Here is a 20,337-nt window from a genome sequence, read left to right as displayed (position 1 = left end):
TATATATATATATATATATATATATATATATATATATATATATATATATATATATATATATATGTATATAAATAAACATATTAATGTGTGTGTGTGAAGCAACAGCCAATGGCGAGTTTTCCCAATTGTGCCTGCATTTAACTAACATTATTTAAACTCTGTTACACACACACACACACACACACACACACACACACACACACACACACACACACACACACACACACACACACACACACACACACACCTATATATACGGTATGTATATAAACACTTTTTTTCTTTCAAGTCATATTGTTAGAACATGTTTGGTGGGAAAAAGAAGAGGAATGGATTTTCAAAAATAATTTATTCAGAATAAATTAAACATCAAATTAACCACAATAATATAAAGCTCTGAATACCTCAAATGGCCCACTGCCTTCGTTTGAGATTGTTCGCTGTTATCATAACATTCTGGTCATATAACATTTTTCAGGCTTTATGCTCCAGGAATTACACCGACTATAGCAAACAAGCGCTCCGTCATTGATTTATGAACTGCGAGTTGTTGAATTGTTGACATGTTTTTCTGTAGTTATTAGTTAGGGTTAACTTTTCAGAGCGCAGATTATTTCATATAAATCCGATAGAACCAAAGGCTGAAAATATGCACAAATTCGTACAGGGATGGGGAGGGATACGGCAAAAGCGATTCCTTAAAGGAATAGTTCACTCAAAACGAGATTTGTGTTCATTTATTCGCTCACATGGTTTTTCAAACCTATTAGTTTACGTTCGTCCAGATAAACAGCCTCGGTCACCATCTTTGATCCATACAATAAAAAGTAAATGTTAACTGAGTTTATTGTTGATAGAATTTGTGAATTGTGAATGATTCCTTTATCACGAATTGCTAGGTTACATTACTAGAAAATAATAAAATGTTCTGTTCAATATAATTAAAAAAAGCTATGGTATTACGGCGAAAAACATTAACTTGTGTTTAAGAAGCACGTGCGGATGCCGGTTGCTCTGGATACATTTTTTGCAACCAAGTTAAATGAATTCAAGAGGAAACTGGGTTGTATGATACTGGGGCAGCGTCTGTTTTGTTCAGGAAGCTATCTTTGGGGGGGGGGGGGGGGGGGCTGGGGGGGGGGGTAAGCAAAAAAAAAAAAAAAAGAATATAGATAGATTAAACATTTTTACCTTTTTATAATATCCCCTGAGGTTTTCTTTTCACGTGGACCCTGAAAAAGCACTTTTTTCCACTGCAGATTGTAGCTCAAGAGGTTGTAGTTTAACAATAATTTGTGTAATAATTCATAAATATACACATATGCAGTTTTTTTTCCTGTAGTGTTTTTTCCTGTATCCCTTTTGTCATATGAAGGACTCATACTTAACAACCAAAACACACAAACGTAATTTAGTGAGATATGCCTACAGTAACTTATAAACGTTTCCGTTTTCTAAAACAAATAAAAAAACATCATTATAAAAGATTATTAAGCCACAATAAAAGTCAAAAGTACCACTATTTGAAAACAGGGCATAATGTCCCTTGATCTAAATGCTATATCAACAGCAAAACGAGAACAAAGCTCACAGCATGTCTTAGCATATCACTCTCGAAATACTCCTATGAGCTCAGGAGAAATAAATTAGCGCCGATAACAGTAAACGATACACAACCATGATTTAAAAAAATAAAACGACAGAAAAGAGCTCCCCAGCACTGTAAACAATCAGATTACGAGTCAAAGTGCAAATGATGAAATAAAATAAATAAGAAAAACAACACATAGAGATAGTGTTGGAGGCATCAATAGTCCTTGATCTATGTCGCCCCCTTGTGCTCAATAACCGCATGACACTCCCGTCCATTTTGAGTTTCTCGAGTTTGTTCGCCCATAATAATCCAACAAAGCAGCCTTTCCCCCCGTTTTACCAAATTAATTTGATTAACAATGGTCAAATTAAACTGTCAAATCCTTTTATTTCCACATTTAATGGCGTTTTCCATCCTGAAAAGCTGTAATCAAAGGAGAAGGGTGACATTCCAGGCAGGAGAACACCAAAGCACGGCTGGCTTCCCGGGTACAGTATGGTCTGAAGGTACGAGGTTATCCCCCGAAGGTTGTGGACAACCAGTATATAACAAAGAATTTTTCACACTCATTTGACTGGTGCCTGCACCGTCTCTCTCTAGATCTTCCTTCCTCTCTATTTCTCCTTTAGTTATCTGTAGTGCTGGACCCTCCATTGGCTGTGCTAGATTTGCCCTTAGTCTTGGATGAGCGGAACGAGAAGCGTTTGATGAGACGACGGGAGAAGCTTCCAGACTTCTTACGGCTGGTGGAGGAGCAGGAGGTTGTGGAGGAGTCATTGCCCAGGTTGGAGACATCCTCGTGGGACTGACTGAAACTGGGGTCTTTTTCTCTGTTTTTCCTTCGGAATAGTAGCTTGGTACCACTGCGGAGGAATCCCACTGAAACAGAACATATATGCACATAAATAAAAGGAAGAAGAAATCTATTATCCTTTTATTGTAATCATTATAGAGTGGTGCAGGGATGATGTCAAAACTAAGACTAATTCGCCACTGGTTCCCTCAATATTTTCCTATGGCTTTTTATAATGGGAGGGTTTTCAATTTATAAGGGAAGTAAGGTCTGTGGCAAAAATAAAACTTGACGATACTTGAGCATTTTGCTCTACAACATAAATTACACACAAAATACAAAACGAGAATTTTGAAGCTGTTTTAAAAAACGTAAGTTTCTAATAAGAAACTAGATAAGAATGTTTGGGGTGTGAGTGTGTGTGATTTCCGTTACATACGTGTTAAGAAAAACGTTCAAGTATTTTTAGGTTATGTTCACCACAGACCGTATTTCACTCATAAATTGAAAATTCCAATAATTAAAACCCATAAGAAAATTTAGAGGGAACAGTTTGCGAATTCCGGGTTTTGACTGCACCACTCTGAGCTTAACATTTTCGTTGCGTCGTAGTTCACCTAAAAATTAAGATTCTGTCATCAGTTACTCACCCTCATGTCGTTCCAAACCCATAAGACTTTCGCTTATCTTCGAAACACAAACTAGAGATATTTTAATGAAATTAAAATAATTGATTTGATTAATTAAATTGATTTCTGTCTGTCCATTGAAAGTCTCTCTACCCAAAACTCTGACGCTTCAAATTATTCATAAAGAGATTGTAAAATAAATCCTTATGAATTGAGTGATTTAATCCAAGTTTTCTGATGAGACACAATCACTTTTTTTACGTTTACTAAATTTGAGTGATCTCTGTATGTTCAATGATCAATGTTTATATGTGAATAAAAGCCTAAATTAAATATGTTCATCATATAAAGCGATCATGTCTCTTCAGGATACTTGGATTGAACCACTCGATTCATATGGATTTATTTGTATGAATGTTTTGAGCGTCAGAGTTCTGGGTGAAATGTCTATCAAAAGATGGACAAAAATCTCTCAACTTTCATTAACAATATCCTCATTTGTGTTTCGAAGATGAATGAGATGGTTTTGGATCGACATGAGAGCAATTGATGAAGGAATTTTAATTATTTAATTTTAACCATCCCGTGTTAACTAACCCCATAACGTATGATATATAGCTGTATATTACTGCCGTATGGACATTACTTTGACACAGCATTTTCTGTACAGCTACTTTGAAACCATATGTATTGTGAATATAAACTCGAAAGGATTTTCATAATAAATACATCAAGGGAGACATTTATACACCTTTGTGGTCTTTGAGGCTACGAGTCTCCAACGCTCCGGTCGATCCCGTCTCCGACTCTGCGTCATCCACGGACGGTCGTTCTGACGCGTCGGACGGTGTGGTCTCGTCTGTTTCCTGATGCGCGGATGCTCCGTGGTGGTTCGTGGGTCCGCTGGGAGAATGCGTCCCCTGTAGGGCTGCGTCCATGGCTGCAGCATAGCCCACTGATAAGGCTGAGTCATCCTCAGTAATGGGGACCTGTGGGAAGGACAGAAATTTTGTTTTAACATAATGTTCCTCATGTACATGTCCTGCAGGCACAGCTGAGGAAGACAACAACATATCAGCAATGTTTGCAAAAGCGGCTCTGCTGTCAGCCTTTCTGTGAACCCTGTTTGTCAGACAGTGAATTTGAAACTTTAAATTTTTCAATAGCCAGGCGAGGGCCAGTATATTCTGATGATATATGAGATGTGATATGAGAAAAGACTGAGCTTCCGATGACATTTTGATTTACAAACTTATAGATTACAATGTTTAAAAGGAAGTTAACATTAGTCAAATGTGATGTTTCAGTTAAAACAGAATAGAAGTTACATGGGTCACAATTAAATCCTATCCAAAAGGTGTCCTGATGAGTGTTACAGCAACATTATGTGAAGGAAAGAGATGCCTTAAACAAACATTACCCTGGGGAAAAAGAGACTGTTCTTGTGATTGTTTCCCTAGACACTTGCCTCATTGTAACTAAGATGTTTATATGACACTGATTAAAAATGTGTGTTTACACAATGTTCAGACTAACCTTTGACACCCCAGATATGATGAGAGTGCTGCGTTTAGTAGGTGTCTTCTTGGGTACCTTACTGGCTGACTCGGTCAGCTGTCGAATGGCCGTTTCTGCTACGGGATCCAGCCCATTAGGGAGCGTGCCTTCTGCTTGGGAATAGCACACAAACACAACAGGATCACAAACGTACACCTAATTTTTTTCAAATGACACGGCGAAAATAAGATTAAAACGATGAATAATATTAACAAAACGTATTATAATATGGACAAAAATTATAAATAAAACATTTAATGTATAACAAATTCATAATATTAACAAAAACATATTTTAAAAAAACAATAATATATAAGTGTTACTTTATTTTCTAACTTTGAATTGAATACACAATTGAATAACTGAATGAAATACGTGATTCTAAAGATGAATGTAAGATTGAATAAATATGCATGAATAAATGTTTTTGAAAGACGCCGCTTACGCTCACCAAGGCAAAACTAAAGTAATAATAATAATATTGTGAAATATTATTACAATTTAAAATAACTTTTTTCTATTGTAAAATATTTTAAAATGTAATTTATTCCTGTGACGACAAAACTGAATTCCTTAGAAATCATTCTAATATGCTGATTTGCTGCTCAATAAAAATGTATAATGATTATCAATGTTGAAAACAGTTGTGCTGCTTAATATTTTTTTGAGATTCTCTGATGAATAGAAAGCAATAATTCGAAATAGAAATATTTTCTAACGTTATAAATGTTTTACTGTCACTTTTTTTTATCTATTTAATGTGTCCTTGATGAATAAAAGCACTTATTTCTTTCAAATAAACGGTAGTGTGAATTGTCTTAAAATGCTAATCTTAATGTGAAGCTCACTGCTGGGGGTTGGACTGGCACTGGCGCTGGTGCTGGTGCTCTGCAAGCTGTTTGTGAGCACGCTGGGAGTCTTTTCAGTCACCTCCACCTTTGAGGGAGACCTAGACGGAGAGTCTCCTCCTGCAGTTACAGAGGAAGAAATAGGATAATGTGCCATTTCTGTGGTACTGGAGAAAGAACAGCATATGTGTTCTCAGTATTCCTGACTGAGTAATCTGGACTTTACCTATTTTGCGGTCCAGTTTTAGTCGTGACTGAATTGTGGTTACTGTGGTGACAATGGTGCCGTCGGGCATGATGGTGCGGTCCACGTCCACCTTCTTCGAGGGAGTGACCGAGGACCGCAGAGGAGTCGCGTTCTGACATGCACGCAAATCACTAGACTCCAAATACAACAGCTATGGATGCAGAAACATAAGATCATTAGCTTAAACATAATTCATACTTTTTAGTTTTAAAAAGATATCTGTGACAACTACTATAGTGTTAGGGTTAGTGCAGCCACAGATGTCTTCAAACAATGACAAACAATCCCCATTCATATATTTATGTGCTTAATTTGCCTATATGTTCACAAACACAATGATTATACAGAGTGTTTATATACCGTTTATGTGTACCTTTAAGATTATGTGTAACAAGTACAGTGTGAACTAAAGTACTAGGTTAAATAAAGAAATAATTCAGTTATCAAGTTAATCAGAGACAAGGTGATCGTTCAGTTCACAAGGCAGACCACTGTAATAAGATATGTTTTCTAGTAAATAATTCACATTGACATTTAGAACAGGGACTTATCAGTGTGTTTAGAAAAGTGAACACAAGGCTGGTGGAAGCCTTAAAGGGATAGTTAACCCAAAAATGCAAATTCTGTCATCACTCACTCACCCTGTTTTTTTAACACAAAAGAAGATATTTTAAATAATGTTGGTAATTAAACAGTTAAACAGAAAAAAATACCATGGAAGTCAATGTCTACCATCAACTGTCTGGTTACCAACATTTTTTAAATATCTTCTTTTGTGTTCAGCAGAAGAAAGAAACTCATTCAGGTTTAAAACACAGACACTCTCAACACTGTATTATCATGCTACCCGTATGTATACTTTATATATGGGAATTATGTAGTGTTATGTAGAATTCTGTCTGTCTGTCTGTCTGTCTGTCTGTCTGTCTGTCTATCTATCTATCTATCTATCTATCTGTAGTACAGGTTTAAATTTATCAAAAGTGACAGTAACGTCCATTATAATGTTATAAAAGATTTATTTTTCAAATGATTGCTGTTCTTTTGAACTTTCAATTCATCAATTAATCCTAAAATATTGCATCACGGTGTCCAAAAAAATATTAAGCAGCACCTCTCAATTAACTCTTTTCAACATAGATAAAAAATTATGAAATGTTTCTTGAGCACTAACTCAGCATATTATTTCTGAATTATTTCTGAAGGATCAAGTGACACAGGTCTCCAGCAGGAGTAATGACTGCCAGCAATTGATTATAAATTAATAATTAAATTAATGGTAAAAAAATATTTTACAATATTACTCTTTTTACCGTATTTTTGATCAAATAAATGCAGCCTTGGTGAGCTTAAGCTACTTCCTTCAAAAACATTTAAAAAATCTTACAGACCTCAAACTTTTGAAAGATACTGTTTATAAAATACAAAATCATTCTGAATTCCACTTTATGCTGCCCTCACCTCTAATTTTACGATAGCAGTTGGAGCCAGACCATGACCCGGAGCGATTGACAGTTTGTGTTGTCCATTTGGAAGTCTTTTAGAGAGATCCAATGGTAAGGAAGCACGACCAGGCAGAAACTCTGTCAGCCAGAAAAAAAGAAACAAAATAATTTGTCATGTAAATAAAAAATATATATACACTTAACACAATAAAAACAAAAATAGACAGAATGGAGAATATCAGTCTTGAATCATTCACCAGATCATCTGATATGTTATTGATTTGCTCCTTTAATCTTGGATAAACTATTGAATGCAAAGTGACTCACGTTCTCCTTTGCTGTTTTTCTCCACAAGTCTTACTTTGAGTTCTTTGGTTTCTGGTCCTACATCCCTAATAGATAACAACATGCTTAGATTTATCACAAGTAAATAAAGATTAACACACAAAAAAAATAAATTTTCGAATACTGAATATTGGAGATGAAGTGACATTTTTGTATCATTAAAATAATTAATTGTCTTTGTAACAGGATTTTAGGTTATGAAATGGCTATACATTATCAGTATTGTGGTAGACTAAATAATTTGGCATCACAGCAGTAATCTGTATGCTGGCTTTGAGTATTAAATCGGCCATTCTGGTAATTGGTATCACAGGAAATAGTGATGTGTTGCAAATGGCTGTAATTAAATGTGCTAAATAGCTTTGTTTCTTTGGGAGTTGGCTGCATAAATTTACAGAGCAATTGGTGGAGCTGCTCACAGCTTTACACCTTCATTCATGACAAGGTCTACCATTATAAAACAGACTTTGATGAAAACACTCCATTGTGTGAAACGGAAGTGGTGATGCTGAGAAGGTCTCAGTAAGGTCTGAGAAAATCCCATTGGATTACCAGTCTAGTTCTGAAGCAGAGTTGAATTAAAAAAATATTGTAAGAACAAAAATGACTTTGTCTAATAGAACATGACATTATAAGAAACATTTCCTTGTAATATTTCCTAAGTGTCAATAACATAAGCATGCTTACAGTGTAAAGTCATCAGTCCAGTGCAGGGCTGCTCCAGGACTGGGGGAAGGAGTAAGGAAGCCGGTTCTGCGTTCAATAGAAGGAGTGTCCAGACTCAGCACACAACAAAGCTCTCCTACATGAGTCTGACATCCTGGAAAAGAAATCACTTATGAAAAAATTCTACATATATATATATATATATATATATATATATTATATATATATATATATATATATATATATATATATATATATATATATATATATATATATATATATATATATATATATATATATATATATATATATATATATATATATATATATATATATATATATATATATTTTTTTTTTTTTTTTTTTTATATATTAAATTATATTCTATACACACACATTTATATATAAATATACATTTATATGCTACAGAATATACACACCACACCATATATATATACAATGCCAAAAGTTTCTTGTCAGAAATATCGTTTTTTCTGTTGAAGGAAATGTACACTTTTATTATGCATATATCAATATATATCAAATATATATATCAAACGTGACAGAAAATACATTTAAAGTGTTACAAAAGATTTCCATTTTAAAATAAAAAATGCTGTTCTTTTGAATTGTCTATGCATCAAAGATTCCAGAAAAAGTATCAGTTCTCCTTTTGTGGTCCAGAAAAAAATGGCATACTGCATTAGAACAACACCAGGATGAGTAAATGATGACTTAAATGTTAATTTTAGGGTGAACAATCCCTTTAAAATATAAAACAGTGACTTTAAATTGTTATAATATTTCACAGCATTATTGTTTTTACTGTACTTTTTTAATCAAATAAATGCAGCCATGGTGAGCATAATAAACTATATAATTTTTTTAATCTGGCCAAACCCAAACTTTAATAACTCTTGTTATGTAAAGACCCCTAAGAAACACATCAGATAGGTATTAAGTGAACAGAAAACCAGCCTAATTCAACAAGGCCTCCTTAAGTCCAATTAAGCCCCTTTCACACAGAGCGTTGAGCCTAGAAAATTGCCATAAAATGCTAGAATAAAAATGCCTTTCGTGTGAATGCAAACATGTCCCGGAACTGATCTCAGAATCGATTCCAGGATGGGGACCTAGTAACATTGCCGGGATCACATCCTGATGTCATATTGTCTTTACAGGATTTTTACGGGATATGTGTGACCGCACAAACAGATTCCAGAAAATCACTGGCAGTGTGAATCAAAAGCAAATGATCCCGGGACAAATTATCAGTGTATTTTTTCGTAATCTCTGTGTTTCATTCAGGCAAGTAGTTGATTTTGAAAATATGTAGCATGCAATATCCTTAGTTGAAATATCCTTTTCTAACAAAATTAAAAATGTGAATAAATAAGAATTTCATAATTAAGAAATGTAAAAAATAATGATCGTTGTGCCATTTAATCAATCGGACAATCATATCTTTATACCTTTTTTGACATCAGTTGCTTTGAGTTGGTGCACCAAAATCCGCTTGACAGGCGTGCTCTGAGATGGAGAGTTCAGACCACCGATCTGCTTCTCCCTGGGGAACTGTAACAATAGGGAATGTGACTGTTTTATAACATGAAAGTCACATTTTTCAAAAAGTCAGTTTTCCTTCCTCATTGTTGTTGACCTTAATTGCAAGTCTTGTATGTTTTGTACTGATAAGAATGTCATACATCCCTACATGTAGTACATCAACCACAACACCCAACCAAAACATACAAAATCCACATGGATCTGTCGCAGTGTTCAGTACACTTCCAAATGATCTCCACACACTGTGATATAGCAATCGATGCTGGTATTTTTACCGCAGGGCTTGATACACAGGCCCTCAGGTTGAGGATCATGGCAGGGTGTGTTGTGTATAGCGTGTCCTCCACCAGCGCAGCAATCATATCACTGTCCACCTCCATATCAGAGCCCTAAAGACAAAAACAAAGATTTCAGTTTACTTGCATAGTTACAAAAGTATTTTCTTTTTGTACCATTTACAAATTGTAATACATCAAAAGCTGAAAGGAACATGACCTATGTGACCAAAAGGACTCCTTTACCTCTTTCTGGACTCTTTGGCGTGATTTTACAATTAAAGAGAGATGAGGTTGCTTGGAAAAAGTCCAGGACACAAGGAGACCCTCTTCTTCCACTTCCTCGAGACAGACCTGCAACTACAGCAGCCCATACAGAACATTTGAACTCCTATTGCACAGTCATTTTGCAAAAGTAATATATTCATCGATGACTGCCCCATTTTTTTACCGCCCAGAGATGAAACATTAAACTGTGGCACTGCGCATCAAGTGGAGTCATTTGCTTGAGATGAGTATCGCATGCAATATTCATAGCCACCAAACCTCACAATCTACATTAAGCTATTGAGATGGAAAAAACTGGCAAACTGAGAAGTTCATTCATGTGAGCAGTGGCAGGAGACGTCAGACTAATGAGAGTTGAGTGTGCAGCTACGCAGACTGATGCAAACTCACAGATGCAAATCCATTTCATTTGTATTTTACCTGGGCTTGCATGGGCTTCATCGTGATCTGGTAGGTATCCATGGAAACAGCTGCAGGTGACTGCTGAGTGACAGATACGGGGAACGTTACGGCGTTGACCGAACAATTGCACTGCAGGACCTGGAAGAGGTTGAGGCAATGATTGACAAATAATGACTGAGGGGGACACAATATGGTATCTTCAACAAAAAAAAGGGCCATAAAAACGCTTGTGACAGACAAAATATATATTGAATGCAACTTGATATGTTGGACACATTCACCGATTTAAGAGTTTGAGTGCTTAAAGGGTTAGTTCACCCAAAAATGAAAATTCTGTCATTAATTGCTCACCCCCATGTCGTTCCAAACCCCTAAGACCTTTGTTCATAGACAAATACAAATAAATAAAGAATTAAAAGAAAACAAATAAAGAATTTTTTGATGAAATCCGAGAGCTTTCTGAACCCTCCATAGACAGCTATTTAATTAACACTTTCAAGGCCCAGAAAGGTAACAAACATCATTAAAACATTCCATATGACTCCAGTGGTTCAACCTTAATTTTATGAAGCATCAAAAATAACAAATTTATTTAACAATTCCGTCTAGTCTGTGTCAGACTCTTACGCTGTTGGCGTAACGTAAACAGTGCAGCACTTCCAGAACACCGACTTACCATTGGCCAGACATTGTTCACGTGAGCACCACAATGCATGCGCACGAGTAATTCTGCCGTAGAACTCAGAAGTGCTGCACTGTATACGTTACGCCAACAGCGTAAGAGTCTGACACAGACTAGACGGAATTGTTAAATAAAGTTGTTATTTTTGTTTGTTTTTGCGTACAAAAACTATTCTCGTTGCTTCATAAAATGAAGGTTGAACCACTGGAGTCACATGGACTATATTAATGTTTTTACTACCTTTCTGGGCCTTGAAATTGTTAATTAAATAGCTGTCTATGGAGGGGTCAGAAAGCTCTCGGATTTCATCAGAAATATCTTCATTTGTGTTCAGAAGATGAACAAATCATGTTCGGAACGACATGAGGGTGAGTAATTAATGACAGAATTTTTGGGTGAAGTAACCATTTAAAAACATATTGATAAAAATAATAGCATGCACACAATGTCTGAGCTGATCTACTAACATACACAAAACTGAGGATTGCATCTGTTAAAGGGATAGTTCACCCCAAAAAAATTATTCTGTCATCATTTACTCACCCTCAAGTTGTTCCAAACCTGTAGGAGTTTCTTTGTTCTGCTGAACACAAAAGAAGATATTTTAAAGAATGTTTGTAACCAAGCAGATAGAGCAACCATTGACTACCATAGTAGGGAAAAAAATACTATGGTAGTCAATGGTTGCTCTATCTGCTTTGTTACAAACATTCTTTAAAATATCTTATTTTGTGTTCAGCAGAACAAAGAAACTCCAGAAAGTTTGGAACAACTTGAGGGTGAGTAAATTATGTCAGAATTTAAATTTTTGGGTGAACCATCCCTTTAAATGAGCTAAAGAGCAGTATTTCTCTTAATGCATATGTATATAAAAAATGTATTATTGCAATTACTTGAAATTATGATTTAAATTTACACCATAAAATATGACAAATCATATTATAAATACGAAGACATATACATTTATATACATTACTGTTCAAAAGTTAAGGGTTGAGGAGATTTTTTAATGTTTTTGAAAGTCTCGTGCTCACCGAGGCTACATGTATTTGATCCAAAATACAATAAAAACAGTAATATTGTGAAATATTAGAACAAATTTAAATAACTTTTTTATAATTAATTATAATATTTAAAAATATAATTTATTCTTGTGATGACAAAGCTAAAGCTCCAGTCTTCAGTGCCACATGACCTTTCAGAAAATAAATCTAATATGCTTTTTTGTTGCTCAAGAAACATTTCTTATTATTATCATTGTTGAAAACAGTAGTGCTGCTTAATCTTTTAACCAACAATACACCCAACAATTAGGGGTGGGCGATATACACAGACTATCATCTCTATCGCGGTTACACTCTTGTGATGTTGCTCTGCTGCATGGGCACGAAAGCTTAACGTTTATGTTCATTTTAAAGCATTGCGGTTTAAAAACGTATTTAAGCCGATGAAGCACAATAAGCAGAGAAAGAGAACTCATCACCCTGACTGAGAGATGGTTTCTAAGCACTGTCTGAGAGAAGTGCGCACATGAAGCTACTGCTCATAGAGCGTGTGAGAACTAAACTGATTTTTTTTTTTTTGTCCTTTCATTGGGCTCGAACGGTTCAATACACATGCTCATGTGTCAAAATGCCAGTCTCTGCGAGCATCCTCGTAAACAGTCATTTATGTCTTATGTCAACGTAAACAGTTGAGAAAGAAAACACATGTGAATCACTATTATTGGATCTGTGAATTAGGTCTTAAAGGTGCAGTGTGTGAATTTTAGCGCATCTAGTGGTGAGGTTGTGAACTGCAACCATAGAGAAGAGAAGCTACAGGGGCCGACACAGGACAAAAATGTAATCGTCGGAAAGAGCAGAGAGTAGCTTGCGTTTTGTAGAACGGTTTGTCCGTTTAGGGCTACTGTAGAAACATGATGGCGCAAAATGATGACTTCACTGTAAGGGGACCCGCGGTGTATGTAGATAGAAATGGTTAATTCTAAGGTAATAAAAACATAACGGTACATTAAGAAATGTCTTTATACACCACTGAAAACACAGTTTTGTATATTATATTGCATTTCTGTCAATAGATCCTCATAAATACTACACACTGAACCTTTAAAGTAACAGCAGCCTAATATTCCTGCTGCTGTCTGTGTCATTAATGTTAATCAAACAACAAAAGAGAGAATCTCTCTTGACTAAATAACTTCTGTATCTTTAATAAGAATACATATATATTTAGTTTACACAGTTAAGACTGAAGTTTTTCTTGGGCTTAACGTTTTTCAGGTAGCACCATTTCATTTGTGTCTTTGTTCTATTGTAGTTTTTTGTCCTATTGCTTGTAATCCGTTTCTTTTTTGTTATTTTATCACTGACTGTTTACTTGTCTGCAGTATTTTTTACTTCGTATTAATTTTTTGTGATACTGAAATTGGTGACAAGAAAAATATACTAAAATAACAATACTGTGATGTATATCGTTATCGCGAAATAGAATTACGCATTATTGTGATATAAGATTTTAGTCATATTGTCCACCCCTACACCCATTTTTTTGTTAGATTGCACAAGCATATTAGTAACCTTTATTTGGTGTTTTAGTAACTAAGCGCTTACCATGCTGCGTACTGATTGGTTGGTGCAAGTCACACAGTCAATGGACGCAGAAGTTGGGAGCTGAAGACTGTCATCAAAGGTGATTTGAATGGAGCTCTGAATAGAAATGGAGATTGTCAGTTAGTTCATCTGCACATAAATTAAGTGAAGAAAATTAGTTTTTGGCTGCAATCACTCTTCAGATATATCTCTCGGGCTAAATGTCCATTAATCTTCACAGCTTCAAAACAGAAATCACTTAGGGATAAAGTAGCATGATAAACAGGCAAAGGAAGCACTGCAATAACATCTGCTTTACTTTCCCTGCAATGCATCTCTCGCAATTATATAAAGTGCAACTGAAGGGGAAAAAAACCCATTTTAATTAAAAGCTGTATAAATCAATGGGAAGTAAAAGTGGATGAAAATAGAAAACTATCATCATTCCAGTTGAGCTGAGGAGAAAACAGGTTATTGTAGCGTGCTCATGTTTAGGACATTATGTACTTAGTTACAGTGATTAATACAAACAACATACATTCTGTCTCTTTAAAAACATTGGTCAGCGAATAGCATACTCAGGATATGACATCATTCTGTCCAGGCGAACATGGCAGACTGCCATGACGACAAGCTGCCAATGCACCTATTTGAGCCAGACTTTCACAGTTTGCAAATGGAGATCATACAACAAACATTGCATGCCAGGATTCCAGGTAGAAACATACTAATCTAATACATAAGCTTGTAAAACACCCAAATGTAAAGATCATGATTAGAGTAATGGCCTCCAATCACGCTAAAAGGAAACTCTGTCAATGACAGGATATTGCAGCAAGGCAGAAACCTTGGCCAAGCAGGATTGGCAAGAGATGAGTGTGGTAATGGAAATGACTGAGCATAACCACAACACTGTGGAGAACACTGACTTCTGCTGTGGCTGTTGCTGTCACTGATGGACATAACATGAAAAACTGGACCGGAAAAGCTGAAGCCTTCTGCTTATATGATTGCATGTGTTGTAAAACAAGATGAGTACATGAGGTGTGTAAATAATTATGTTTTTCATCATCACAATTGACATGACTGATCCTCCTAATAGAAGATGCCATAATCTGTCACATATATAAAATAAATGAAAATGACATGCTTAATGCAAGAGAGAGAAGTTATCCAAAAGCTGAAGTTAACATATACTAGGCTCACATCACCATAAAATCACATCACCCTTATGATATCATGATTGACCACGGTATTATCATGGTACTTTTTTAAGGGATAGTCAATACATCTTTATTTAATTTGGATAATTAATGACAGGGAAAAAATTATAGCATTTTGTGGTAGAAATTAAGGTGATGGACATTTTTGGAACATCTTTTGAAGGCTTATTACTAGTGCTGTCAATCAATAAAGAAAAAAATTAATTAATTAATCATTAATTGTACATTTATCTGTAATTAATCATGATTAAATCACATATTAATATACTATTTTAATATTGTAATAATTTCACAATGAATCTCCAAATATAATGTAAAAACAACATAAAGACGGTATATTTAGGTATATTAGGCTGCTGTCCCTTTAAGACCTGACGAACATGATGCAGATCTGACACGCATCAGATTTTCTCACAACTCATTACATTCATTTAAGACATTTTAACTAATTTAAGACTGTGCTTACAAGGATACTTGTCAAAAACAGATGCTATGTTAATTGCGTTAAATATTTTTAATGCGTTAAACTAAAAGATATTAATCGCAAAATGAATGCGTTAAATTTGAAAGCCCTACTCATTACCCAAATAACATTTACAGTATTATTTGTAAAAATACACACAAAATATTAACTTTACACCTTTTTGCATAATTTGACAATATCCCAGCAGGCACACAACGTCATAAGACGTTGATATTTGGTTACATTTTGGTTGCGACATCAGGTGACCAAAATTCAACGTCAGCTCAACGTCTAATGCCAATGTTAATTTGACGTCCAATACCAACGTCAGCTGATGTTGATATTTAGTTGTTTTTAGGTTGTGTTGTAAAGTAACCAAAATCCAACATCGAGCCAACGTCTCAAGCCAACATCATATTGACGTCAGATTCTAGCATCATTAGACGTTGATGCTTTGTTGGTTTTGGGATGTGGTATTAACTAACCAAAATCTAACGTTGAGCCAACGTCTCAAGCCAACATCATATTGACGTCAGATTCTAGCATCATTAGACGTTGATCCTTTGTTGGTTTTAGGTTGTGGTATTAACTAACCAAAATCTAACGTTGAGCCAATGTCTCAAGCCAACATCATATTGACGTCAGATTCTAACATCATTAGACGTTGATCCTTTGTTGGTTTTAGGATGTGGTATTAACTAACCAAAATCTAACGTTGAGCCAACGTCTCAAGCCAACATCATATTGACGTCAGATTCTAGCATCATTAGACGTTGATCCTTTGTTGGTTTTAGGTTGTGGTATTAACTAACCAAAATCTAACGTTGAGCCAATGTCTCAAGCCAACATCATATTGACGTCAGATTCTAGCATCATTAGACGTTGATGCTTTGTTGGTTTTAGGATGTGGTATTAACTAACCAAAATCTAACGTTGAGCCAACATCATATTGACGTCAGATTCGAACATCAATAGACGTTGATATTTGATTAGTTTTAGGTTGTGAAACTCTAACATGAAACAGGAAACTCTAACATCATTAGACGCTGATATTTTGTTGGTTTTAACACATTTGTAGTGGAGTAGACCTCCCGAAACTACTAGTGTTGAGGAGCGGGCGTGTTACGGATACGTGGTGTTGTCAGACGCGGCACGCAGTAGGCGGTCTGTTTAGTATTGTCACCTTTTCCGTTCTACATGGAGCTCACGTGTACGTTGTTTTTAAAAAACATTTTTTTTATAAGGACACATTTTTTATATAAGGATTTTTTTCTACTTGCCCTGACAAAATTTTCACTGGCCCCACCACAAAAAAAGTAGTAAATAAAATAAAATAAGCCCAGTATTGTTTTTGTGGTTTTTGATCCATGAAACCTTAATAAATAAGTTTATGACTCCAAAAACTACTAGCCTAACTAATATATATTGTAAATATTGTTAAAGACAATCAGTAATAAAATAAGAACAAAAAATCAAATTACGAGCAACAGCACAGCAGAACAAATATACAAGGGTCTAAACTAGATTTTCAGGTACACAAATAGAAAAACATTAAATTATATATCACTGCATATAAATATAGATTAACCCTTATTAAAAGTTATTCCGTCAAGAGTCGTGAGTGATTTTTTTTTTGTCTTTTGTCATCTCTACGATATTTTCCACTTTCCATGTTATACATTAGGGGGCGCTATTACACATCTCCTGAATGAGTACAGCATCTCTTGATTAAAACAAGCGAAGAAGAAGAAGCAGCAATGATAACGATTACAGACTGGTGAAATCACTGAATTCATAGTGTGAAATATCCTAAACCATTGCTTTTGGTTTCATCTAATATTTGCTCAGTCAGTTGTTTGTTGTTTCTTCTCTTTTTTTGTGTACATATTCACAACAGACCTAAGTAAATGTTTAGAGATTTTTAGGTTTTAGATTTTGGAATTGCATGTTATCCCTTGTGTTGCCAGAAGATAAAAACCTGGCATGGGTGAGCCCATGACCTTCCATCTAGCACCAGAGTAGAACCAGTGTGACATCTGCAATAGATATGACGAACCTGACAAAAACTATGACAACCGGTTCATAATGTGTTATGTATTATTAATTATTTGGACATTTAAATCATTTTCTTTTTATATCCACAGGCTGATGACAAATGAGATAATGGCCAGTTTCAATATGAATGTAATGTCTGTCCAACGTTGGAGGTTGATGTCAATCTGGTGTTGTGTTTAGAACCCAACGTTAGATTGACGTCAGAACCCAACGTCAGATTGACGTCAACATCCAACGTGGACGGACGTTGCATTTTGGTTGAAAATTAAAATCGGGTTGATGTCAGAACCCAACGTCAGATTGATGTCAACATCCAACGTTGGACGGACGTTGCATTTTGGTTGAAAATTAAAATCGGGTTGATGTCAGAACCCAACGTCAGATTGATGTCAACATCCAACGTTGGACGGACGTTGCATTTTGGTTGAAAATGAAAATCGGGTTGACGTCAGAACCCAACGTCAGATTGATGTCAACATCCAACGTTGGACGGGCGTTGCATTTTGGTTGAAAATGAAAATCGGGTTGATGTCAGAACCCAACGTCAGATTGATGTCAACATCCAACGTTGGACGGACGTTGCATTTTGGTTGAAAATTAAAATCGGGTTGATGTCAGAACCCAACGTCAGATTGATGTCAACATCCAACGTTGGACGGACGTTGCATTTTGGTTGAAAATTAAAATCGGGTTGATGTCAGAACCCAACGTCAGATTGATGTCAACATCCAACGTTGGACGGACGTTGCATTTTGGTTGAAAATGAAAATCGGGTTGACGTCAGAACCCAACGTCAGATTGATGTCAACATCCAACGTTGGACGGGCGTTGCATTTTGGTTGAAAATGAAAATCGGGTTGACGTCAGAACCCAACGTTGGACGGACGTTGCATTTTGGTTGAAAATGAAAATCAGGTTGACGTCAGAACCCAACGTTAGATTGACGTCAGAACCCAACATCAGATTGACGTCAACATCCAACGTTGGACGGACGTTGCATTTTGGTTGAAAATAAAAATCGGGTTGACGTCAGAACCCAACGTTGGACGGACGTTGCATTTTGGTTGAAAATGAAAATCAGGTTGACGTCAGAACCCAACGTTAGATTGACGTCAGAACCCAACGTCAGATTGACGTCAACATCCAACGTTGGACGGACGTTGCAATTTGGTTGAAAATGAAAATCGGGTTGACGTCAGAACCCAATGTCAATCTGATGTTATGTTCTGACGTCAACCCGATTTTCATTTTCAACCAAAATGCAACGTCTGTCCGACGTCAATCTGACATCATATTGACGTCTGGTGCCTGCTGGGATTACTGCTATATTAAAAATAAATAAATAAAAAGGATATATTTACTTAGATTTTTCCATACATCTCATATTTCAGATTAAGTATGTGCTTCAGTAATCAAGCAGTGATAATGTGTCCTGTAAATTAGCATCATCCTGGATCCCTTGACAAAAAGCCAATTTGATTTTTTCATTGGCTTTTGAATTATTGCAGAAAAGAAGTTCTGTGACTAACAAACCTTTATGATTCTTACACATATTGTTCATCAATATAATCTTCACATATGAACGCAACTTTTATGAATAATGAAGCCAAATTGCCAGAAGTATAACTTTAATGGACTACACCATTTGCATGACTTCAACTTCAACATCACCACCACTAAGATTCTGACAACTCCATCAAGCTGTATTTAAAATCTACAAGTTGGAAAGTTTGAGTTAGTTTGCAAGGGCGTGAGTCTAAATAATGAGGCTGTAAAAGCGGACTAGTGAGTAGATGAGTCTTTGCAAGGATTTTAATATTTCTGTAGTTCAATTTAGCGACTTGTTAGCAACTACCTTTTTTAAGACAGATAAAAGATTTTTAAAAAATCAGTATACATTACTGATATATTGTGTCATAGAACAAAAACGTGAAAATATCTTGAGCTTGTGTTAAATCACAAAACTTATTTCAAGTATTTAACCAAAAACCCATAAAAAAAAAAAAACGATTGACTTTAGGATGATTCAAAAATGCCGGTTTCTGGGTTTTGGTACTGTTCCTGATACTTTTCCTAATTCCAGACATAGTAAGTTGTGTTATAATAAATAATGAAATGCTTTGCAAAAAAGGAACTGATATTTATATGATGGATTTCCATATTTTTAGATGGGTCTGGAAAAAGGTTAATACAAAAACAGCTATACGTTGATGGCATTTCAAATTACCCTCTTTTTTATTTCTTAAGATGAAGGCATGGTAGTTCCAGAAACACGCATAAAAAGTGGGGAAAAAAAGATGGATGATTTGGCTGTCATTCATGAATGAAAGATATAGATGGAATTTGACCAACAACATACCAAAAAGGTTTGTAACAGTTATGGAACTACTGCTTATAGTCCTTAAACTATTAAACTGAAAGTACATGTGTACACAAATACCCTGTGTTAAAGTGTTACAGTTCCTTTCAGTGTAAAATTAACAAGCTATAAATACTTACAGAAAGTAAAGACAAAAGTAAATCTCAGAGAGTAAGAATTTAAGTACCTCAGAGCTTTGAAATTAGAGAAGCTCAGCATAATTGACTTAGGTTTTGCTCTCTCTCTCTCTCTCTCTCTCTCTCTCTCTCTCTCTCTCTCTCTCTCTCTCTCTCTCTCTCTCTCTCTCTC

General features: G+C 35.5%; 1 protein-coding gene across 2 annotated transcripts in view; it reads right to left on the bottom strand.

Moving 5' to 3' along the window:
* Positions 1-331: 331 nt before the first annotated feature.
* c2cd2l (c2cd2 like) overlaps positions 332-20,337 on the bottom strand; it is a 52,308-nt gene continuing 32,302 nt past the window's right edge. Inside the window, exons 3-15 of one of the 2 annotated variants that reach the window (XM_079816210.1) lie at positions 13,950-14,045; positions 10,674-10,793; positions 10,212-10,325; positions 9,966-10,079; positions 9,597-9,699; positions 8,146-8,278; positions 7,441-7,505; positions 7,130-7,251; positions 5,648-5,819; positions 5,422-5,541; positions 4,553-4,686; positions 3,768-4,005; positions 332-2,473 (exon numbers count right to left, since the gene is read on the bottom strand). In XM_079816210.1, coding sequence (XP_079672336.1) covers positions 2,220-2,473; positions 3,768-4,005; positions 4,553-4,686; positions 5,422-5,541; positions 5,648-5,819; positions 7,130-7,251; positions 7,441-7,505; positions 8,146-8,278; positions 9,597-9,699; positions 9,966-10,079; positions 10,212-10,325; positions 10,674-10,793; positions 13,950-14,045 — 1,785 coding nt within the window. In that variant the 3' untranslated portion in view covers positions 332-2,219. The remainder of the gene's footprint in view (positions 2,474-3,767; positions 4,006-4,552; positions 4,687-5,421; positions 5,542-5,647; positions 5,820-7,129; positions 7,252-7,440; positions 7,506-8,145; positions 8,279-9,596; positions 9,700-9,965; positions 10,080-10,211; positions 10,326-10,673; positions 10,794-13,949; positions 14,046-20,337) is intronic. The other variant, XM_079816211.1, reaches the window with a different exon arrangement.

Source organism: Gobio gobio, assembly GCF_949357685.1.
Source record: "Gobio gobio genome assembly, chromosome: 4".
In the NCBI taxonomy this organism is placed as follows: Eukaryota; Metazoa; Chordata; class Actinopteri; order Cypriniformes; family Gobionidae; genus Gobio; species Gobio gobio.
This window is presented reverse-complemented; position numbering and strand designations above follow the sequence as displayed.